The sequence below is a fragment of the Ammospiza nelsoni genome, chromosome 24, assembly GCF_027579445.1.
Source record: "Ammospiza nelsoni isolate bAmmNel1 chromosome 24, bAmmNel1.pri, whole genome shotgun sequence".
NCBI classification, from domain to species: Eukaryota; Metazoa; Chordata; class Aves; order Passeriformes; family Passerellidae; genus Ammospiza; species Ammospiza nelsoni.
The window spans coordinates 2,306,295-2,325,413 of NC_080656.1; the positions used below are offsets into that span (position 1 = coordinate 2,306,295).

Sequence of the window (19,119 nt, forward strand, 5' to 3'; positions counted from 1 at the left end):
GTGCTTCCCTAAAGTTTCCCAGGATCATTCACCTAAAGCATCCCAACACCATCCCCTACAGCATTCCAGCATTATTCCTTGCGGCATTCCAGTGTACTGCAACACAGTATCTTACCATCATCCCCTAATACATCCTGGCATCTCTCTGTGCATCCCAGACGAATCCCTTAAAGCATCCCAGTGACATTTTCTAAAGCATGATAGGTTGCTCCCCTACAGCATCCCTAGCATCACACCCTGAAGTCCCATAAGGTCCTCTAAAGGACCTTAAGGATGCCAGCATCTCTCCTTAATTTATCCCACCATTATCCCCTAGAACAGTCCAGTCTGTTCTCTGAAAAAATCCCAGTGTCATTCCTTAGGGCATGTCAGCATCATCCCCTAAAACACCCCAGTGCACTCCCCTTAGACAGTGTTATCCATGAGCCATCCTGACACCATTCCCTACAGCATCCCAATATCATCCCCTACAGCATCCTGGTGTCATCCCCTACAGTATTCCAGTGTCATCCCCCAAACTACCCCAATGTCATCCCCCACACCATCCCAGTGTCATTCCCTACACCACCACAGTGTCATTCCCCACTCCATCCCAGTGTCTTCCCCTACAGCATCCCACCATCATCCCCCACACCATCCCAGTGTCATCCCCCACACCATCCCAGTGTCATCACCCAAACTATCCCAGTGTCATCCCCTACAGCATCCCAGTATCATCCCCTACAGCATCCCAGTGTCATCCCCCACACCATCCCAGTGTCATCCCCCACACCATCCCAGTGTCATCCCCCAAACTATCCCAGTGTCATCACCCAAACTATCCCAGTGTCATCACCCAAACTATCCCAGTGTCATCCCCCAAACTATCCCAGTGTCATCCCCTACACCATCCCAGTGTCATCCCCCAAACTGTCCCAGTGTCTTCCCCTACAGCATCCCAGCATTATCTCCCACACCATCCCAGTGTCATTCCCTACACCATCCCAGCATCATTCCCCAAACATCCCAGTGTCATTCCCCACACCATCCCAGTATGCTCCCCAAAACTCTCCAGCTCCATGCCCTAAAACATCCTAGCATTATTTGTTAAAGCGTCCAAGCATCATCCTCTAAATCAACACAGTATCATCCCCTAAAGCATCCCAGTCATTCCCATATGCTCTCCTAAAACATCTCAGCATCGTTCCTTAAAGCATCACAGTTATCCCTCAGACAATCCCAGTCTTGTCACCCCCTGAAGTATCCATCATGATTCCCAAAGGATCCTACTTGTATCCTCTAGAACATCCACTACATTCTCCTAAAACATCTCAGCATCATTCCTTAAAGCATCCCAGCACTGTCCTCTCAAGCAAGCCAGTGTCATCCCCTACAGGATCCCAGAGTAATTCCTGACAGCATCCCAATGCCACCCCTTAATGCATCCCAGTGTCATTCCCCACACCATCCCAGTGTCATCCCCTACAGCATCCCAGTGTCATCCCTAAAGCATCCCAGCATTATCCCCTATACCATCCCAGTGCTACCCCCCACAGCATCCCAGTGTCATTGCTTACACGATCCCAGTGTTATCCCCCACACCATCCCAGTGTAATTCCCTACAGCATCCCAGCGTTATCCCCTACAGCATCCCAGTGTCATTCCCCACTCCATCCCAGTGCCATCCCCTACAGCATCCCTGCATCATTCTCCAAACTATCCCAGTGTCATCCTCCACTCCATTCCAATGTCATTTCCCACACAGCATCCCAGTGTCATTCCTTACACCATCCCAATGTCATTCCCTACAGCATCCCAACATTATCCCCTACAGCAAGCCAGTGTCATCCCCTACAGCATCCCAGCATTATCCCCTACAGCATCCCAGTACCATGCCTCACACCATCCCAGTGTCATCCCCTACAGCATCCCAGTGTCAATCCCTACAGCATCCCAGTACCATGCCTCACACCATCCCAGTGTCATCCCCTACAGCATCCCAGTGTCATCCCCACACCATCCCCAGTGTCATCCCCTACAGCATCCCAGTGTCATCCCTAAAGGATTCCAGCTCCATGCCCCCCCCACCACCCCCAGTCCCCAACATCGCTTTCTCCACATCCCCCAGCCGCCCCCGTGCTCCCCTTTCCCTCCTCCCCACCCCAAGTGCTGCCACAACCTCTATAAATATTCAAAAAGCCGCATTTCCCGGCCAAACGCCTGGCTCGGGGTGGGGGGCTCCCGGGGGGAATGTTAATAACGGGGCTGCCAGGGATTCCCCCGGCAGCGGGGAGGGGGGACCCAGCCGCTCATTTGCCCAGACAAATATCTTGTCGCTCCTCATTATGGCCAAACTTCGTGCCTCAGTTTCCCCCCTCCCCAGCTCCCCAATGCCGCTCAGCGAGGGTTGGTTGGGGAAAAACAGGAGGAATAAGAAAGCAGCAAAACCAGTGTAGAATAATGAGGATAACAAAGTACGGAGGAAGCCTCCCCCCCATGTAAAAACTTTGAGGAGGGTGATTTGGGCAAAGCCTGGGCAAACAGGCGCTAATCGCTAAATCAAGCAGCAATTAAATGCCGTGGCAGTGAGAATAAATCTGCTAACGAGGAGGCGATGCCCCCGCTCTCGCTGTTTGCCCAGCTGATTAACGGGATGGATCTGAGGGGGATTATCCATCGGGATGAGGCGGCTCCTTTGTCTCCATTCCCCATCACAAGCTCTCTCAGAGGAGGCGCTGGATGTGCGTGTGTCACCCCTGGGAGCCATCGCTGCGGCCTCAGGCCTCAGACTGGGATTAATACAGAGGTGCTTTAATCCCTAAGGCTCCCAAAACCTCCAGGATTCCCATTAAAAATTCTCACATTTTCCAAGGATTCCATGAAAAGGGGCCCAAGGGTTTTCCATGGATTAACACCCTTTTTCATCCTGTAGTTCTGTGTTGGAGATGTCCCATTCCTCAGGTCAGCTTTTCCCAAAAGGAGAAGTTGGGGAAACAGGAGTATGCAATGTTTAGATATTCCAGCATTGCCATCAATTCCCATCCCACAGAATTATTCAGGTAATAGCTGGATAAACCTCTTCTTTCATGGATACTTTTTTTTTTCTGATCCTACCGAGAAATCCCTGTGCTGCCACACTGCCAGCAGGAGAAGAGGAAAAGCTTTGTGCTCCTACTAAATTAATATTTATTTACTTTCTCTGTGCCTAGCTCCAAGGGACAGATGAATAATGCATTGCCCACCGGACACCTGGCAGATTCGGTGGGATATGGAGAGCCCAGAGAATGCTGCTGAGGCTGAGTGGGTCAGATGTGCACCCCTCTGCAGCCTCAGCACAGCTCTGGCCGTGGAAAAGCAGCCTGGGCAAGCTGTCCAGATGTGCAAACTCCAGATGTGCACAAAGGGAAACCACCTGGTTCTCCAGATGTGCTCGAGCATGCCTGTGCACAGCTGTGTGCCCAGCTGTGACATCAGGGACCTCTCCAGCTGTTGGTCTGATGCAGCTGCATCCCCCACACCACCCAACCCTCCCAGATGTGAACATCCTGGAGATCCTTGGTGCCCCAGATGTGTGTGGATAAACCTCCCCCCCTCCCCAGCTGTGCCCCAAGTGTCCTCCAGATGTGAATGCCTTTGGGGACCCAGATGTGCAAACACATGTGGGCAGACTCCCACTGCTCTGGGCATGCAGATGTGAGGCCCCTTCTCCCTCCCAAATCCCAGATGTGCAAACCCAGTCCCCCTGGTCCTCCTCCACTGCCCCTTCCTTCCCCACCTCCTCTTTTCCCCCGAGCCCCCTCCAGCTTCCCCACACTCCCCACTTCCCTTTTTCCCCACTTTTACCCTATTCCAAGTGCCACCATCAAAATATCCTTTAATAAGCTCCCCCCAGGAGCCCCCTCACCCCATAATGAACCTCCCTAATTAATTCCCCCAGCCCCCCCCGGTGCTCGCTGAAGGAGCCTCATTGCTTCCCACATCAGCACAAACACAATAATTAAACGGCCAATTGCTACTCACGCATTCAATGGTGCTGATTCCTTCGTGTTTCCCCCCTGACCCCACAAATTGAAGGCCACTGGTGGTCCCAGCACCCCCAAAGTGTCCCTCAGTGTGCTACTCAGCCTCATTCCCCGTGGGCTGCGGGGTCGTGCTGCTTTTCGGGGTTCACTGACGGGGGGTCCCGAGTGTGGGGTGATGCAGCCCCATGTGGTGTCGCGTAATTTGGGGTGAAGCCTGGGAGCTGCTGCGTCTCCTCCGTGTCGTCCCTCCAGCCCTAGGACCCCCCTTTTCCTGTGCCCCCTCAAAATTCACCCCAGTTCCACTGCACCACCCCACCCCACACGGGACATCCCCCGCCTCGGTCCCCATCCCGCTGCTCGGGGACGGGGAGGGCACACAGGGACACCCGCGTCACCCCGCCCCGCACCGCCCCGGGCCGGCCCCTACCCGGGGGCGGTGCCGCAGGCTGAGCCGAGCCGAGCCGAGCCGGACTGAGTCGGGCTGTGCTGAGCCGCGCTGGGCTGAGCCGAGTCGAGCCGGGCTGGGCCGGACTGGGCGGAACTGGGCGAGACTGGGCTGAACTGAGCTGAGCCCAGCCGAACAGAGACGAACTGAGCTGAGCCGGATCAGGCTGAGCCGGACCGACCTGAGCTGGATCGGGCTGAACCGAGCCGGACTGGGATGAACTGAGCCGAGCCGAGCCCAGCTGAACTGAGCTGAGCCGGATCGGGCTGAACTGAGCCGGACTAGGCGGAACTGAGCCGAGCCGGATCAGACTGAGCCGGATCGGGCTGATCTGAGTCGGATTGGGCTGAACTGAGCTGAGCCCAGCCGAGTTTAGCCGAACTGAGCTGAGCCGGATCGGGCTGAGCTGAGCCGGACTGGGATGAACTGAGCCGAGCCGAGCCCAGCTGAACTGAGCTGAGCCGGACCGGGCTGAGCTGAGCCAAGCCCAGCCGAACTGAGCTGAGCCGGATCGGGCTGAGCCGAACTGAGCTGAGCCGGATCGGGCTAAGCCGGGTCGGGCTGAGCTGAGCCAGCCTTTGCCGTGCCGGGTAGTGTCGGTAGTGCAGCCTTTGCCGTGCCGGGTAGTGCCGTGCCGAGCCGAGCCGAGCCCCGCCGATCTCAGCCGAGCCGGGACAGGATGCTGCGGTACCTGCTGAAGACGCTGCTGCAGATGAACCTGTTCGCCGACTCGCTGGGAGCCGAAGGCTCCAACTCCTCCTCCTCGCTGCTGCTCGGCATCAACCGCTCCATCGCCGCGCTCCACCTGCCCGATCTCAGCCCCGGTAACGGTACGTGCTCCCCGGTCCCTCTGCTCCCCGTCCCGGAGTTCCCGCTCCAGCCGGGATGCTGGGAGTACCCACAGACCCCAGCCCCAGCTGGGACCCCACCAGCACCCACACTGGATTCCCATCCTGTCCCCTTGTCCCCAAACCGGACCTGCCCCATGTCACAGCTCCGGAACTGACCCAGTGTCCCCACGCCGGCCCCGTGTCCCCATTCTGGGATCAACTCCCTGTCCCCAGCTCCTGGGAGTGATGTGGTGTCCTTAGATCGTCTACACGACCCCAAACCGACACCAGCCCGCTCTGCCCAAGTCAGGACCGTCCTGGTGTTCCCAAACCAGTCCTGTGTTCCCAAATCCTGAACTGCAAGCAGCTCCCTGTTCCCAAACTGTCCCGTGTTCCTCCTCAGCTGCCAGACTGTGAGCTGGGACAGACACCAAGTTGTCCCCATGTCCCCAGACCCCGAACCAGGGGCAACCCAGGGTCCACAAACAGCCTTCATTTCCCTACATCCATGCCCAGTCTCCAAACCAGGACCAGCCTTGTGTCCCAAACCTGTCCCAGTGTGCCCAAACCAACTCCCAGACAAAACTAGGAGAGACTCAGTATCTCCAAACCAGCTCTGTGTCCCCAAGCCAATCCCAGACTACTGACTGGAACTGGCTCCGTGTTCCCAAACTCTCTCTGCATTCCTGAACCATTCCAGTGTCCTCCAACCAGCTCCGTGTGCCCTAATCCTCCCCATGTCCCCAAACCAGCCCTATGACCCCAATGAGCAGAGTGGGGGTGAGGGAGGAGGTGTCTGACTGAATTTTGACTCAGTTTTGAGCTTCTCCCCTCTTTTTTAGTCTGTGCCCCTCCAGCTGGCCCTGGGTGGCTGGGGAGGGGGCGGGGGTGTTCCCAAACCCCCTGGGAGCCCCTGCCCCTGCACAGCCAGCCGGGCACAGGGAGGGGCCTGCCCTGACCCCCTGCTTGTCCCAATTAGTCACCGGGCCCAGCTGCGGCCCCCTCAGTCCCTGCTGTGCCCCCCGGGGTACCCAGTGCCCTGCAGCATCGCTTCCGTCCCCATGGCAGCCACAGCCCATCCCCATGGCAACCCCTGGGCACCCCAAACTGCATCCTGCCCCAGAGTGAGGGGAAAGGGTGTGTGCGAGTGGGAGACGTGTGTGGGGTGCGTGTGCATGTGCATGCATGTGTGTGCATTTATGGGCAGTGTGCATGCGTGTGCATGCATGTGCATGTGTGTACAGTGTGCATGTGTGCATGTATGTGCGTATGTGCTTGTATGGGCAGTGTGCGTGTGTCTCTATGTGTGCATTTATGGACAGTGTATGTGTGTGCATGTGCATGTATTTGCATGTGTGCATGCATGTGTGTGTCTGTACATTGCGCAGGTGCTTGCATGTATGTACATCTGTCCATTTATGTGCATGTGTGCATTTATGTGCAGTGTGCATGTGGTGTGTGCATGTCTGTACATTGTGCGTGTGTTTGCATGTCTGTACAGCGTGCATGTGTGTGCATATGTGTACAGTGTGCATGTGTGCTTTTAGGAGCAGTATGCATGTGTGTGCAGTGTGCGTGTGTGTGCATGTGTGTGCATGCAGCAGTGTGGGTAAGCGTAGGCTCATGGCCCCACTTGAGTGTGTGTGGATGTGCATGGATGTGCGTGGACCTGTGTGTGCCCCTGTGCATGTGCACCTGTGTGTGCAGCCTGTGTATGCATGCCACACCCGTGTGTGAATGTGCACATGTGTGTGCACCTCTGCATGCCTGAACACATATGTATGTATGAAGGGACCCCCACCAAATACATGCATGTGTGCAGATGTGTGTGTGTGCATTTACACCCTGCACGAACGCACACACACATGCATGCATCTGTGCATGTCAGAACATGCACATCCCACCTGAAGCACACATGTTCATATGTGTGTGTGCAAGCACATGTGTGTGGTCGCACCTGTGTGTGTGTGCATACCCCTGCGTGACTGCCCACACGTATACATACACCTACATGTGCAATGCACTTGTGCACACATGCACCTGCACTTGTAATGCACGTGTGCACACATGCACGTGTGTGTAACGCACATGAGCACACATGCACGTGTGTGTAAAGCACATGAGCACACATGCACGTGTGTGTAATGCTCATATGCACCTGTGCAGACCCACAGCTGTGTGCACACATGTGGCTGGGCATGCAGTGTGTGCCTGTGCCACTGGGCCAGCAGTGACACCTGGGGACCAAACTGCCAAGACACCCCAGGCGGTGTTGGGGACACACGTGGTTCAGCCCAGCTGGCCCCAGCATTAATGAGCATTAATTATACTGACATTAATGACCATCTATTAATTCCTGTGCCCTAGCAGGGTTGGTTTTTTTTCTGTAACAGCCCCATAACTCCAATATGGGGCTTTTAAAAACTTAAAATTAAGCATTTTCTGCAGCCCAGAATGACCAGCTCTGCTACAGAAAGTCAGCACTTGCAGCTGGTGGAAAAATCCCTTTTTGGGGAGAATTTAGTCCCATCCCCATTTCATCAGGCTGCTTTGTCCCACTGGCCTTGCCTGATACCCTCCCCATCTGATCTTAAGCTGCACCAAGGGAAATTTAGGTTGGATGTTATGAAGATGTGTTTTACAGAATGATAAAGTTCTGGAATTGTCTGCCCTGAGGAGGTGGTGCAGTCCCCATCCCTGGGTGTGTTTAACAAAGCCTGGATGTGGCACTGGGTGCCAGGGTTTAGTTGAGGGATTGGGGCTGGGTTGGACTCAATGATCTTGAAGGTCTTTTCCAACCCAGTCATTCTGTGATCTTCTGATTCTGTGAATTCTGTGATCCTGTGATTCTGTGATCCTCTGACCCTGTGTTCCTCTCATTCTGTGATTTTGTGATCCTCTGAATTCTGTGATTCTGTGGTTCTGTGGTCCTGCTCCCTCCCACCCTGGGATAGGCTGGGCTGGGACCTGGCCACATTTCATCTCTCACCTCCTGCCTTCCAAGCAAAGCAGGGTCTGGGGCCAGGAGAGCACCACTCAATCCAAGGATGCTCAGCCCCCAAACCCATCCCTGCCCCTCCCGATTGTCCTGCAGGATCCCACGCCCAGCTGGAGGACACGGCTCCCCGCATCGTGGAGCACCCCACGGATGTCCTGGTCACCAAGGGGGACCCGGCCACGCTGAGCTGCAAGGCCGAGGGGCGGCCGGCCCCGGAGGTGGAGTGGTACAAGGACGGGGAGCGGGTGGAGACGGACCGGGAGGATCCCCGCTCCCACCGCACCCTCCTCCCGGGCGGCTCCCTCTTCTTCCTCCGCATCCTGCACGGCCGGCGGGGAAAGCCCGACGAGGGCGTTTATGTCTGCGTGGCCAGGAATTACCTGGGCGAGGCCACCAGCCGCAATGCTTCCCTGGAGGTGGCCGGTGAGTCCTGGGGGAGGATTTGAGGGAGGGAAATTTGGGGTTCTGGTATCGCCCCTAAACCCAGCCTGCTCCTGCAGCTGTGGCTTTCACGTTCCCATCTCTGTCGCCAAGTGAAGAGGGGAAAATAAATAAAAATAAGAGGAAAATAATTAGGGATAAATAAAGTGAAAATGAATGATAATAAATTAAAAGAAGTGAGAAATATTGGAAATAAATGACACTAAGTGAAAACAAATGAAATATTGGAAATAAATGACACTAAGTGAAAACAAATGAAATATTGGAAATAAATGACACTAAGCGAAAACAAATGAAAAAAGTAAACAAGTGAAAATTAGTGAAACTAAAAGTAAAGAAGTGGAAATGAATGTAAATGAGAGAAAATAAAACATGGAAGAAAAATAAATTAAAGCAAGTGGGAATAACTGAAAGTGAAAATAAATGAAAAAATAAGTGCAAATTAGTGAAGAGAAAAAGTGAAAGAACTGAAAATAATTGGAAATAAATGAAAATAAATGAAAATTACTGCAAAGGAGTGAAAATAAATGAAAACATGGTAAAAGAAATTAAGAGAGGTGAATATAATTGAAAACACATGGAAATAAATGCGAACAAATGAAAATATTTGAAAGCATTTGAAAATCAAGTAAAATCAATGAAGATAAACGAAAATCTGCTCAAGCCAATTCCGAGCCCTGGTGCTGCCGCAGCCCGGGGGCGCGGGGCCGGCAGCTGAGGCCGCGCTGTCCCCGCAGTGCTGCGGGACGATTTCCGACAGCCCCCGGGGGACGTGGTGGTGGCGGCGGGAGAACCGGCCGTGCTGGAGTGCGTCCCGCCCCGCGGGCACCCCGAGCCCAGCGTGTCCTGGAAGAAAAACGGGGTCCGGGTCAGCGACAAGGACGAGCGCCTGACGGTGAGCGGGGCAGAGCTGGGCTGAAGGTGATGTAGGGGATGGGGAGTGTTATAGGGACTCAGGATGTGGGGTGACATGGATGGGGAGCAGTGAGGATCTGGAATGTGGTGGGGATGTGGGATGCAGCAGAGTTGTGTGATGGTATGGATATGGGGTGAGATGGGGATGTAGGATGGTTTAGGGATATGGGGTGAGATGGAGATGTAGGATGGCATACGGATATGGGGTGAGATGGGGATGTAGGATGGGATGGATATGGGGTGAGATGGGGATGTAGGATGGGATACGGATATGGGGTGAGATGGGGATGTAGGATGGTTTAGGGATATGGGGTGGGATGGGGATGTAGGACGGGATAGGGATATGGGGTGAGATGGGGATGTAGGATGGGATACGGATATGGGGTGAGATGGGGATGTAGGATGGTTTAGGGATATGGGGTGGGATGGGGATGTAGGACGGGATAGGGATATGGGGTGAGATGGGGATGTAGGATGGGATAGGGATATGGGGTGAGATGGGGATGTAGGATGGTTTAGGGATATGGGGTGAGATGGGGATGTAGGACGGGATAGGGATATGGGATGCATCAGAGATTTGGGATGGAATGGAAACATGGGGTGTGATGAGAGTGTGGGTGCAAGTGTGAGATGCAATGAGGATGCAGGATGTGATGGGGATGCAGAATGCAGTCAGGATGAGATGCAATGAGGATTTGGGATGAGGTGGGGATGTGGGATGCAATGGGGATGTGGGATGCAATGGAGACGCAGAATTTGATAGGGATGGGAGATGTGTGTGTGTATGCAATGAGGATGTGGGATGTCATGGGGTTGTGGGATGCAGTGGGGGAGTAGGATGCAGTGGGGATGTGGGATGTGATGAGGATGTGGGATGCAGTGTGGATGAGGGATGTGATGGGGATGTGGGGTGTGATGGGGAAGTGGGATACAGTGTGGATGTGGGATGTGATGGGGGTGTGGGATGTGATGGGGGTGTGGGATGTAATGGCAATGTGGGATGTGATGGCAATGTGGGATGTGATGGCAATGTGGGATGTGATGGCAATGTGGGATGTGATGGCAATGTGGGATGTGATGGCAATGTGGGATGTGATGGCAATGTGGGATGTGATGGGGATGTGGGATGTGATGGCAATGTGGGATGAGCTGTTCCTCCTGCAGATCCGTGGTGGGAAGCTGATGGTGGCCAGCACTCACAAGAGCGATGCTGGCGTCTATGTGTGCGTGGCCACCAACGTGGTGGGTGAGAGGGACAGCGAGCCAGCTGAGCTGGTCGTCTTTGGTACGTGGGGATTTCAAGTTTGGGGTGTCAGGGAGGTGGGTGCTATCCTGCTGGGACTGACAGCCACCCCACAGAGCGCCCAGCCTTTGGCAAGAGGCCCCAGAACCAGGTGGTGCTGGTGGAGGGCACGGCGGAGTTTGCCTGCAAGGTGATGGGGGATCCGCAGCCGGCAGCGCGCTGGCGCAAGGAGGAGGGTGAAATGCCACTGGGAAGGTGAGTAGGGGGCGAGAGGGGTGGCTCAGGGACACCAAGGGCAGCCAGGGTCCTGTGGTACAGCTGGGCAGCTCAGTGTGTGCCAGCCTGGTGTGCTTGGAGCACCTGGCATCCTCATGGCATCAAGTAATTGCATCCCATGACCCTGGCACATCCTCCATGCTCAGCACATCCTGTGCTCCCTACTGCATTCCACATTCCCATTGTGTCAGATCTCCATCCCATTCCACATCCCCCTTTGCATCTCAAATCCTCATTGCATCCCACACTCTTACCGCATCCCAAATCCCAATCACATCCCATATCCTCACTGCAACCCGCATCCCTGATTCATCCCACATCCCCATCGCATCCCACATCCTCTCACATTCCATATCCCCATTGCATCCCACATCCCCATCACATCCCACATCCCCATCACATTCCGCATCTCCACCACATTCCACATCCCCATCACATCTCCCATTTTCCTGCATGCCAGATTTCCCCTGTACCCATCACATCCCACATTCCCATCACATCCTCCACCCTCACTACATCCCCACCCCATGGCACCTTACGCCCTCCTGGTGCCCCAGCCTCGTGGGTTCCTCCAGGTGGGAGGTGCTGCCAGACAACACCCTGCGGATCAGGCAGCTGCAGGTGGAGGACGAGGGCACCTACACCTGCGTGGCTGACAACAGCGTGGGCAGGTCGGAGGCATCGGGCACCCTCACTGTGCATGGTAAGGGGGGCCCTGGGGAGTACCCTTGGGTGCTGGTGGAGTGCCCAGACAAGCCCTTGTCTCTCCCTGCATTGTTGCAGTGCCCCCCCAGCTTGTCACAGGGCCCCATGACCAAGCTGTCACCCCTGGCCAGAGTGTGACTTTCCAGTGCCAGAGCAAGGGAAACCCACCACCCGCTGTCTTCTGGCAGAAGGAGGGGAGCCAGGTCTGTCTCCTTCCCTCATCCTTGACCCCACACCCAATCATAGTCCCATCCTCATCCCAATCCCATCAGCATTTCCATTCCATCATAATCCCCATCACAATTCCCACTCCATCCCCATCTCATCTCCATCCCAATCTCGTCCCATCTCAACATCACACCACTACCAATCCTCATCCCTACCTGTTCTCATCACCATCCTATCACAGTCCCTATTACATTCCTGTGCCCATTCCATTCCCATCACAATCCCCATCATACTTCATTCCACTTCATCCCATCCCATCCCATCCCATCCCATCCCATCCCATCCCATCCCATCCCATCCCATCCCATCCCATCCCTGTCCCCAGTCTCATTCCCACCCCTAACTCTGTCCTCATCTCATTCCCTGCTTCTCACCCCTCATCCCCCACTATTCCCACTCCCTCTCAGACCCTGCTTTTCCCGGGCCAGCCCCCAGTCCCTTCTGGCCGTGTCTGGGTGAGCCCCAGTGGTGCTTTGACCATCATCAACGTCCAGCCCAGCGATGCCGGCCACTACCTGTGCCAGGCCATCAGCGTGGCCGGCAGTGTCCTGGCCAGGGCAGGCCTGGAGGTGACAGGGGGTAAGTCCAGTGCCAGCGCAGAGCTGGCACGTCCAGCACATGAGTGACACCCACCCCACCACTCAGCAATTCCCAATTTTCTCCCTGCAGCGCCCACTGAACTCCACCCCCCGGTGCTCAGCCTGCTCCCCACTAACCGGACAGTGCTGCCTGTGGGGGCCACGGTGCTGCTGCCTTGTGGGACGGGGGCCCATGACCCTACAGGCAGCGTGGGGTGGCTGAAGGATGGCAGTGCCCTGGTAGGTGTGCAGCCCCGTGCCAGCCTGCTGGAGAACGGCACCCTGCAGATCAGCGGCCTCCGGGTGAGCCGGCCCCGGCAGGGGCACTCGAGGGGGCACTGCAGGGAGGGAGGGGGCAGTGAGTGCCAGGGGGGAGCAAAGGGACGTGGATGCTCACCATGATGGGTGCAAGCAGTGCTGGGGCTCAGCGTGGTGGGTACAAAGCGTGGCGGGTGCTCAGGGTGGTGGGTACCAAGTGTGGTGGGTGTTTAGGGTGATGGGTACAAAGCGTGGTGGGTGTGCAGGGTGGTGGGTACGAAGCATGGTGGGTACGAAGCATGGTGGGTGCTCAGGGTGGTGGGTACAAAGCGTGGCGGGTGCTCAGGGCGGTGGGTACCAAGTGTGGTGGGTGCTCAGGGTGGTGGGTACAAAGCGTGGTGGGTGCTCAGCGTGGTGGGTGCTGAGGTGATGGGTGCTCAGGGTGATGGGGCAGGAGCTCTTCCCCCTGCAGGTGAGAGACTCCGGGCTCTACAAGTGCGTGACCACCAGCCCAGCGGGTGAGACAAGCTGGGGCATCTCCTTGGAGGTACAAGGTGGGTCATGGAGATCTCACCGCAGCGGGGACACCGTGGCCCTGGGAACAAAGCCACCCAGACCTCCATGCATCTCCCTGCAGGTGATGAATCCAACCTCTCCCTGCCTTCCCCTGCACCCGATCTCCTCCCTGGGCCACCCTCCACCCCTGTGGTCACCAACGTCACCAAAAGCAGTGTCACCCTGAGCTGGAAAGGGAACGAGGACAGTGGTGCCACCGATGTCACCTCTTACATAGTGGAGGCTTTCAGGTATCACACAAGCCTCTTGTCTGGCTGCAGGGATGATGTGGTGGCCTGATACCACCCTGTCACGAGTCACCCCTGTCCCCTGGCAGCCAGGCAGTGGGTGGCCCGTGGCAGACAGTGGCAGCTGATGTGGAGAGTGAGACCCACACAGTGACCGGCCTTGTCCCTGACACTGTCTACCTGTTCTTGGTGCGGGCGGTCAACGCCTACGGGCTCAGTGACCCCAGTGGCATCTCGGAGCCTGTGCGCACCCAAGGTGAGACCCAGCAGGGACATCAGTGGAGGTGTCCACAAACCCCCCACCCGTGGGTCCATCTCCACTTGGTGACACCAGTGGAGATTCCCGTGCACCCAAAATCTTTGGGTCCATCCTTTCCCAGTGATGCCCGTGGAGTTTCCCATGGGTATGTGCTGTCACCATGGCTCCTTCCCTTGGTGACACCAGTGGAGATATGCATGGACCTTCCATCCTCTCATGTTTCCAGCAGACACCAACCCCATGCAGCCAGGGCTGGATCCTGAGCAGGTGCAGCAGGAGCTGGCACAAGTGGCTGTGCACCTGAAGGAACCTGTGGTGCTGCCGCTGGGCACCGTCCACCTCTCCTGGACCGTGAGTGCTGAGCCTCCCTTCCAGTACAGGGCTCCCAGTGTCGATCATGCCCCCATCCCACCCTTCCCTCGGCTCCTCAGGTGGAGCACCAGGCTCCCTTCCTTCAGGGCTACCGGGTGCTGTACCGGCAGCGCGGCGGGCGCTGGGAGGAGGCACGGGCGGTGTGGGCTCCAGGGGAGCGGGGGGCCCTGCTCACCGAGCTGCGCCGGGGCCAGGACTACGAGGTCAAGGTCCGACCCTACTTCCATCACCTCCACGGTCCCGACAGTGCTGTGCGGGCTCTGCGCACCCCTGAGGCGGGTGAGTGCGGGGATGGAGGGGATGGTGCGGGTCCCTGGGGACAGCCTGGAGGTGATACCCCATGTGTGCTCCACCGGCAGCCCCCAGCGCCCCACCACGAGCTGTCAGTGTGGCTGGGAATGGTACCAGTGTCCGCATCTCATGGCAGCCACCACCTCTGGCTGAGCAGAACGGGGTCATCCGCGATTACCGGGTAAGCGTGGACAGCAGCAGGGGTGTGGCAGCTCCACTCTGTCCACTCATGACACCATGAACTCCACTCTGTCCTCTCATGATGCCACGTCATGCTGTCCTTATGGGTGTTCCCCATCTTTTCCTCCTGGTCCCCACCAGATTTGGTGCCTGGGCAATGAGAGCCGCTTCCACATCAACCAGAGTGTGGAGGGGACGGTGCTGGCGACAGTGCTGCACGGACTTGTCCCCGGGGTCCCTTACCGTGCTGAGGTTGCTGCTGCCACCAGTGCTGGTGTGGGTGCCCGCAGTGCCCCTGTCCCCATCCACATCGGTGAGTCCCTCATTGTCACAGCTGTTCCCCATGGGTGGGGCATGATGGGGACACCCACTGCGGTGCTGGGGATGGCTCCTTGGCACCCTGCCGGTGTGTCCTTCTTTCCCGTGTCCCTTGCAGCCCCCCTGGTGGAGCGAGGTGCGGGGCCAGCAGCTGGGAGCAGCTTGACTGAGCATCTAGCAGAGGTAGCCAGGCAGCCAGCCTTCATTGCCGGTGTCGGTGGCGCTTGCTGGGTCGTCCTCGCGGCCTTTGCTGCTTGGCTCTACAGCCGCCGCCGGAGGAAGAAGGAGCTCAGCCACTTCACTGGTACAGAGGGTGCTACCCCTGGGACCCCTCACCTTCATCCCCCACCCATCAGCCACCCACTGTCTGTCTCTTTGCAGCATCCTTTGCCTACACACCCACCGGTAAGCCCATGAGTGCTGCAGGGTCCCAGTACGGCCTCTCGCTGCCCTCACCCCCATCTCTTTCCACAGTTGCCTTCCCAGCTCCAGTGCGCAGCAACCCCAGGTAACCCCCCGGCCCCCCTGCCCTGCCCTGCCCCGCCCCAGGTAACCCCCCCTGGCCCACCTGCCCTGCCCCAGGGCTGAGCACCAGCATTCCTTCACCCCGTCCCCCTGCAGGGCAGCCGCTGGCAGTGGTTACCCGTGGCTGGCGGATGCGTGGCGTGGTGGCAGCACAACCAGTTCTGCCGGGTGTTTGGGGTCCACTGAGAGATACTACAATGGTGAGGGGTCAGCATGGGGCTGGGTGGCTCTTGAGGGGGTTATGGTCAGCCCTGATGATGCTGGTCACCCTCTGCAGATGCTGGCATCACCCGTTACATCGCGCAGACGGAGCAGTTTGGAGCGGGGGCTGCCGAGGGGCCGGTTTACAGCACCATCGAGGTTGACAGTGAGGAGCTCTGCGCGTTCCCCCGTCCCTTCTCACAGTATGGGACCTCCTACTCTGGGGGGGGTTCCCAGCCAGTGGATGCTGCAGCCTCCCAGGTGCCCCGTGGCCGGGCTGAGCACGGTAGGGTGGTCGGGTGGGTGGGGGCACACGTGGGTGCTCGTGGTGCTGTGCCCTCCCCACAGCCCCCCCAGCATCCCTCCTTGGCACAGGGGCCAGAGCAAAGCTGGGGCAAGCAGTGAAACCACCAGCAGTGAGCTGGACAGAGCTGCTGCCCCCGCCACCCTCAGCCAGTGAGCTCAGCCAGTGCGCCCAGGAGGAGGAGAAGGAGGAGGAAGAGGAGGATGAAGAGGAAGAGGCAGCCCGAGGGTGAGTGTGTGGGCTCGGGGGCTGGGCATGCTGCCCCCAGCAGCTACCCTGTGGTCTCCATCGTGCAGGTTGGGGATGGAGGTGTGGTACCCTGGTGAGGACATCCCCTGTGCCACTGCTGCATCCTCGCCCACCACCTCCTCGGGCTGCCGCTCCACCGCCACGCTGACACCCTCACCCCGCACCACGGAGGACATCCCCCGCCTCCGCGACTTCGATGGCTCCCTCCTGCCCCGGTAGGGGATGGGCCTTGCTGGGTATGGCCGTGCCATTGGGGTCTGGATGTCCCACTGGGGTCCAGATGTCCCATTGAGGTCCAGATGTCCCACCATGGCCTGGGTGTTCCATTGCCATGTTGTCATACCCAGCCCTGCCATGCCATCATGGTCCAGCTGTGTCGTTAGGGTGTCATTAGTTTCCAGGTGTCTCATTGGGGTCCAGATGTTCTGTTGGGGTCAAGATGCCTCACCATGGTCCAGATGTTCCATCACAACCCAGCCATTTTGTCACCGTTTGGCTCTGCCATGCTGCCATAGTCCAGCCATGCTGCTGAGGTGCAGATATGTCATCTGATGGGACATGCAGGTGTCCCATTGAGCTCTGGATGTTGTGCCCAATCATGTTTACATGATCCAGTCCCACTGTTCCACCACAGTCTGGCCTTGCCACTGGACTCTGGATCAGGCTCTGGATGTCCCACCATAGCCTGGGTCTCCCATCACAATCCAGCCACTCCATCATGATCTGGTCCTGCTGTGCCACCGTGGTCTGGCCATGCCCACTGGGGTTTGCATGCCCCAGTGGAGTCTGGATGTCCTACCATGGTCCAGGCGTCTCTTTGTGATCCATCCATGGTGCCACCATCCATCCCTGATCCCCAGCTGAGCTCTGGCCATGCTGCCATCACACATCCATGGCATTGTGGGTGACAGGGGCATTGCAATACAGCTGCACCATCATGAGCCAGGTAGGCCATCATCACCCAGCTGTGCTGCCGTGCCCCAGCTCTGCCATGGTCCATCTGTGCCACCACAATGCTGGCATGTCACTGCACTCCAGCTGTGCAGCTGCAGTCAAGCTCCAGGTTGCATTCCAGCTGTGCTATGACCCAGCTGGGCAGCTGCAACCAAGCTGCATGGTTGCAATCCAGCTGTGCTACCGTCTAGGTGTGTCATGATTTAGCTGTGCCGCTGCAATCTGCCAGTGTGCTTGCAGTCCAGATGTGTGTTGATCCAGCTGTGCCACTGCAGTCCAGCTGTGTAGCTGTAATCCAGCTGTGCAGCCTCTATCCAGCTGTGCTCCAGATGTGCCACTGCAGGCCAGCTTTGCCGTGCTGTGGTCCTCTACCCCATCTGTGCCACTGCACTCATCCAGCTCCCCTTTGCCACCCCAGCTGTGATCCAGCTGTGCCTCTGCAATCCAGCTGTGCAGCCTATATCCAGCTGTGCTCCAGATGTGCCATTGCAGGCCAGCCCTGCTATGACAGCCTTGCCAGGCTGTGGTCCTCCACCCCAGCTGTGCCACTGCACTCATCCAGCTCCCCTTTGCCACCCAGCTGTGATCCAGCTGTGCCACTTCCACCCAGCTGTGATGCTTCACCCCCCTACACCACTGCCATCCAGCTGTGGCAGTACCACACGGCTTCTCCTGGCTCTGGCACAGCTCTAGAGAGTTGTGCCACCCCTGTGGCGGCCCCTGAGCCCCCATGCCGCTCCCCCCACGCTGCCTTCACTCCACCCCCTCTTTGCCAGGCGACCCCCGCACGGTGTGGGCACCCCCCCACGGGCACGCAGCCCCTCGGTGGCCCCGGATGCCGGCGAGGGCCGCCCAGCCCGAGCCCTCTGTCCTCCCGGCACAGGTGAGCCCCCGGGGCCCGTGTGGGTGGGTGGGGGTCTCGCTGGCTGTGGAAGGGGCTGACGCTGCCATCCTATCCCCCCCTGCCCAGGGAAAACCCGCGGGGCGATCTCCAAAAGTCGCCTGAAGCCCAAGAGCAGCCGCTACCGCCGGGAAAAGCAGACGGGAGGTGAGTGGGAGGGAAGAACCGGGGGATTCAGGAGGCTCAGGGAGCTGAGCCCCGTCCTCCCCCTGTGCCGCAGAGCTGCCGCCGCCGCCGCTGCCGCCGCCCGGAGAGAGCCCCGGGCCCGGTGCGGGGCCGGAGCCGAGCGGGGCCGAGCGCAGGGTCCCGCAGCGCCCGGGCCGCGGTAAGCAGCGCCACCGGCCGCGACAGCAGGGGCTGCGGTGGCACTGCCGAGCCCCAACCGTGTCCCTCCCCTGCAGATGAGGTCCCCCCCTACAGCAAAGCCCCGTGCCTGCCCCGCGGGCCGGTGTCCGGCAGCTGCTCCACCACCGGCAGCGTCTCGTCCCGCGGCTCCGGCAGCTCCCGCGGGCACGGCTCGGGGCGCAGCCGGACCCCGGCGGAACGCGGAGAGGGCACCGGGCACGGCCGCCGCACCGGGGCACCCTGCCCGCCGCGGGAGAAGCGATAGAAGGGAGGGCGAGTCGGTGACAGAGTTGGGGACACGGGGATGGGACACGGGACACGGAGGGATGTTCTTTAATTTGTGATGGCTCCGCGGAAATAGGGTTGTACAGAGGTCATGGCCAGTGGGCGTCAGAGTGAGGGGGAACAGGTATTCTTGGGGTGGGGCAAGGAATTCACAAGGAATGAGGACCCTGGGGAGGGACAAGGACGCTCAGGAGGGACAAGGAAGGACACGAAC

The 19,119-nt window shown here is 58.1% G+C and overlaps 1 protein-coding gene across 1 annotated transcript; it reads left to right on the forward strand.

Moving 5' to 3' along the window:
* Positions 1 to 5,125: 5,125 nt before the first annotated feature.
* Positions 5,126 to 18,885, forward strand: ROBO3 (roundabout guidance receptor 3). Its single transcript, XM_059488266.1, has 25 exons — positions 5,126 to 5,276; positions 8,371 to 8,697; positions 9,453 to 9,610; positions 10,795 to 10,915; positions 10,990 to 11,128; positions 11,725 to 11,852; positions 11,933 to 12,057; positions 12,490 to 12,661; positions 12,752 to 12,963; positions 13,391 to 13,472; positions 13,556 to 13,724; positions 13,811 to 13,977; positions 14,207 to 14,331; positions 14,412 to 14,631; positions 14,712 to 14,824; positions 14,965 to 15,445; positions 15,523 to 15,649; positions 15,763 to 15,866; positions 15,944 to 16,153; positions 16,243 to 16,399; positions 16,468 to 16,635; positions 18,151 to 18,257; positions 18,345 to 18,422; positions 18,496 to 18,600; positions 18,677 to 18,885. Exons 1-25 carry the CDS (start codon positions 5,126 to 5,128, stop codon positions 18,883 to 18,885), a joined length of 4,155 nt encoding a protein of 1,384 aa, XP_059344249.1.
* Positions 18,886 to 19,119: the final 234 nt, after the last annotated feature.

Bases quoted from the DNA above. Each gene is read 5' to 3' on its own strand.
- ROBO3 (XM_059488266.1), top strand. From the start codon at position 5,126: ATGCTGCGGTACCTGCTGAAGACGCTGCTGCAGATGAACCTGTTCGCC. The intron at 11,853-11,932 runs GTAAGGGGGGCC...GCATTGTTGCAG, and splicing joins GGGCACCCTCACTGTGCATG to TGCCCCCCCAGCTTGTCACA. The intron at 18,601-18,676 runs GTAAGCAGCGCC...CCTCCCCTGCAG, and splicing joins CCCGCAGCGCCCGGGCCGCG to ATGAGGTCCCCCCCTACAGC.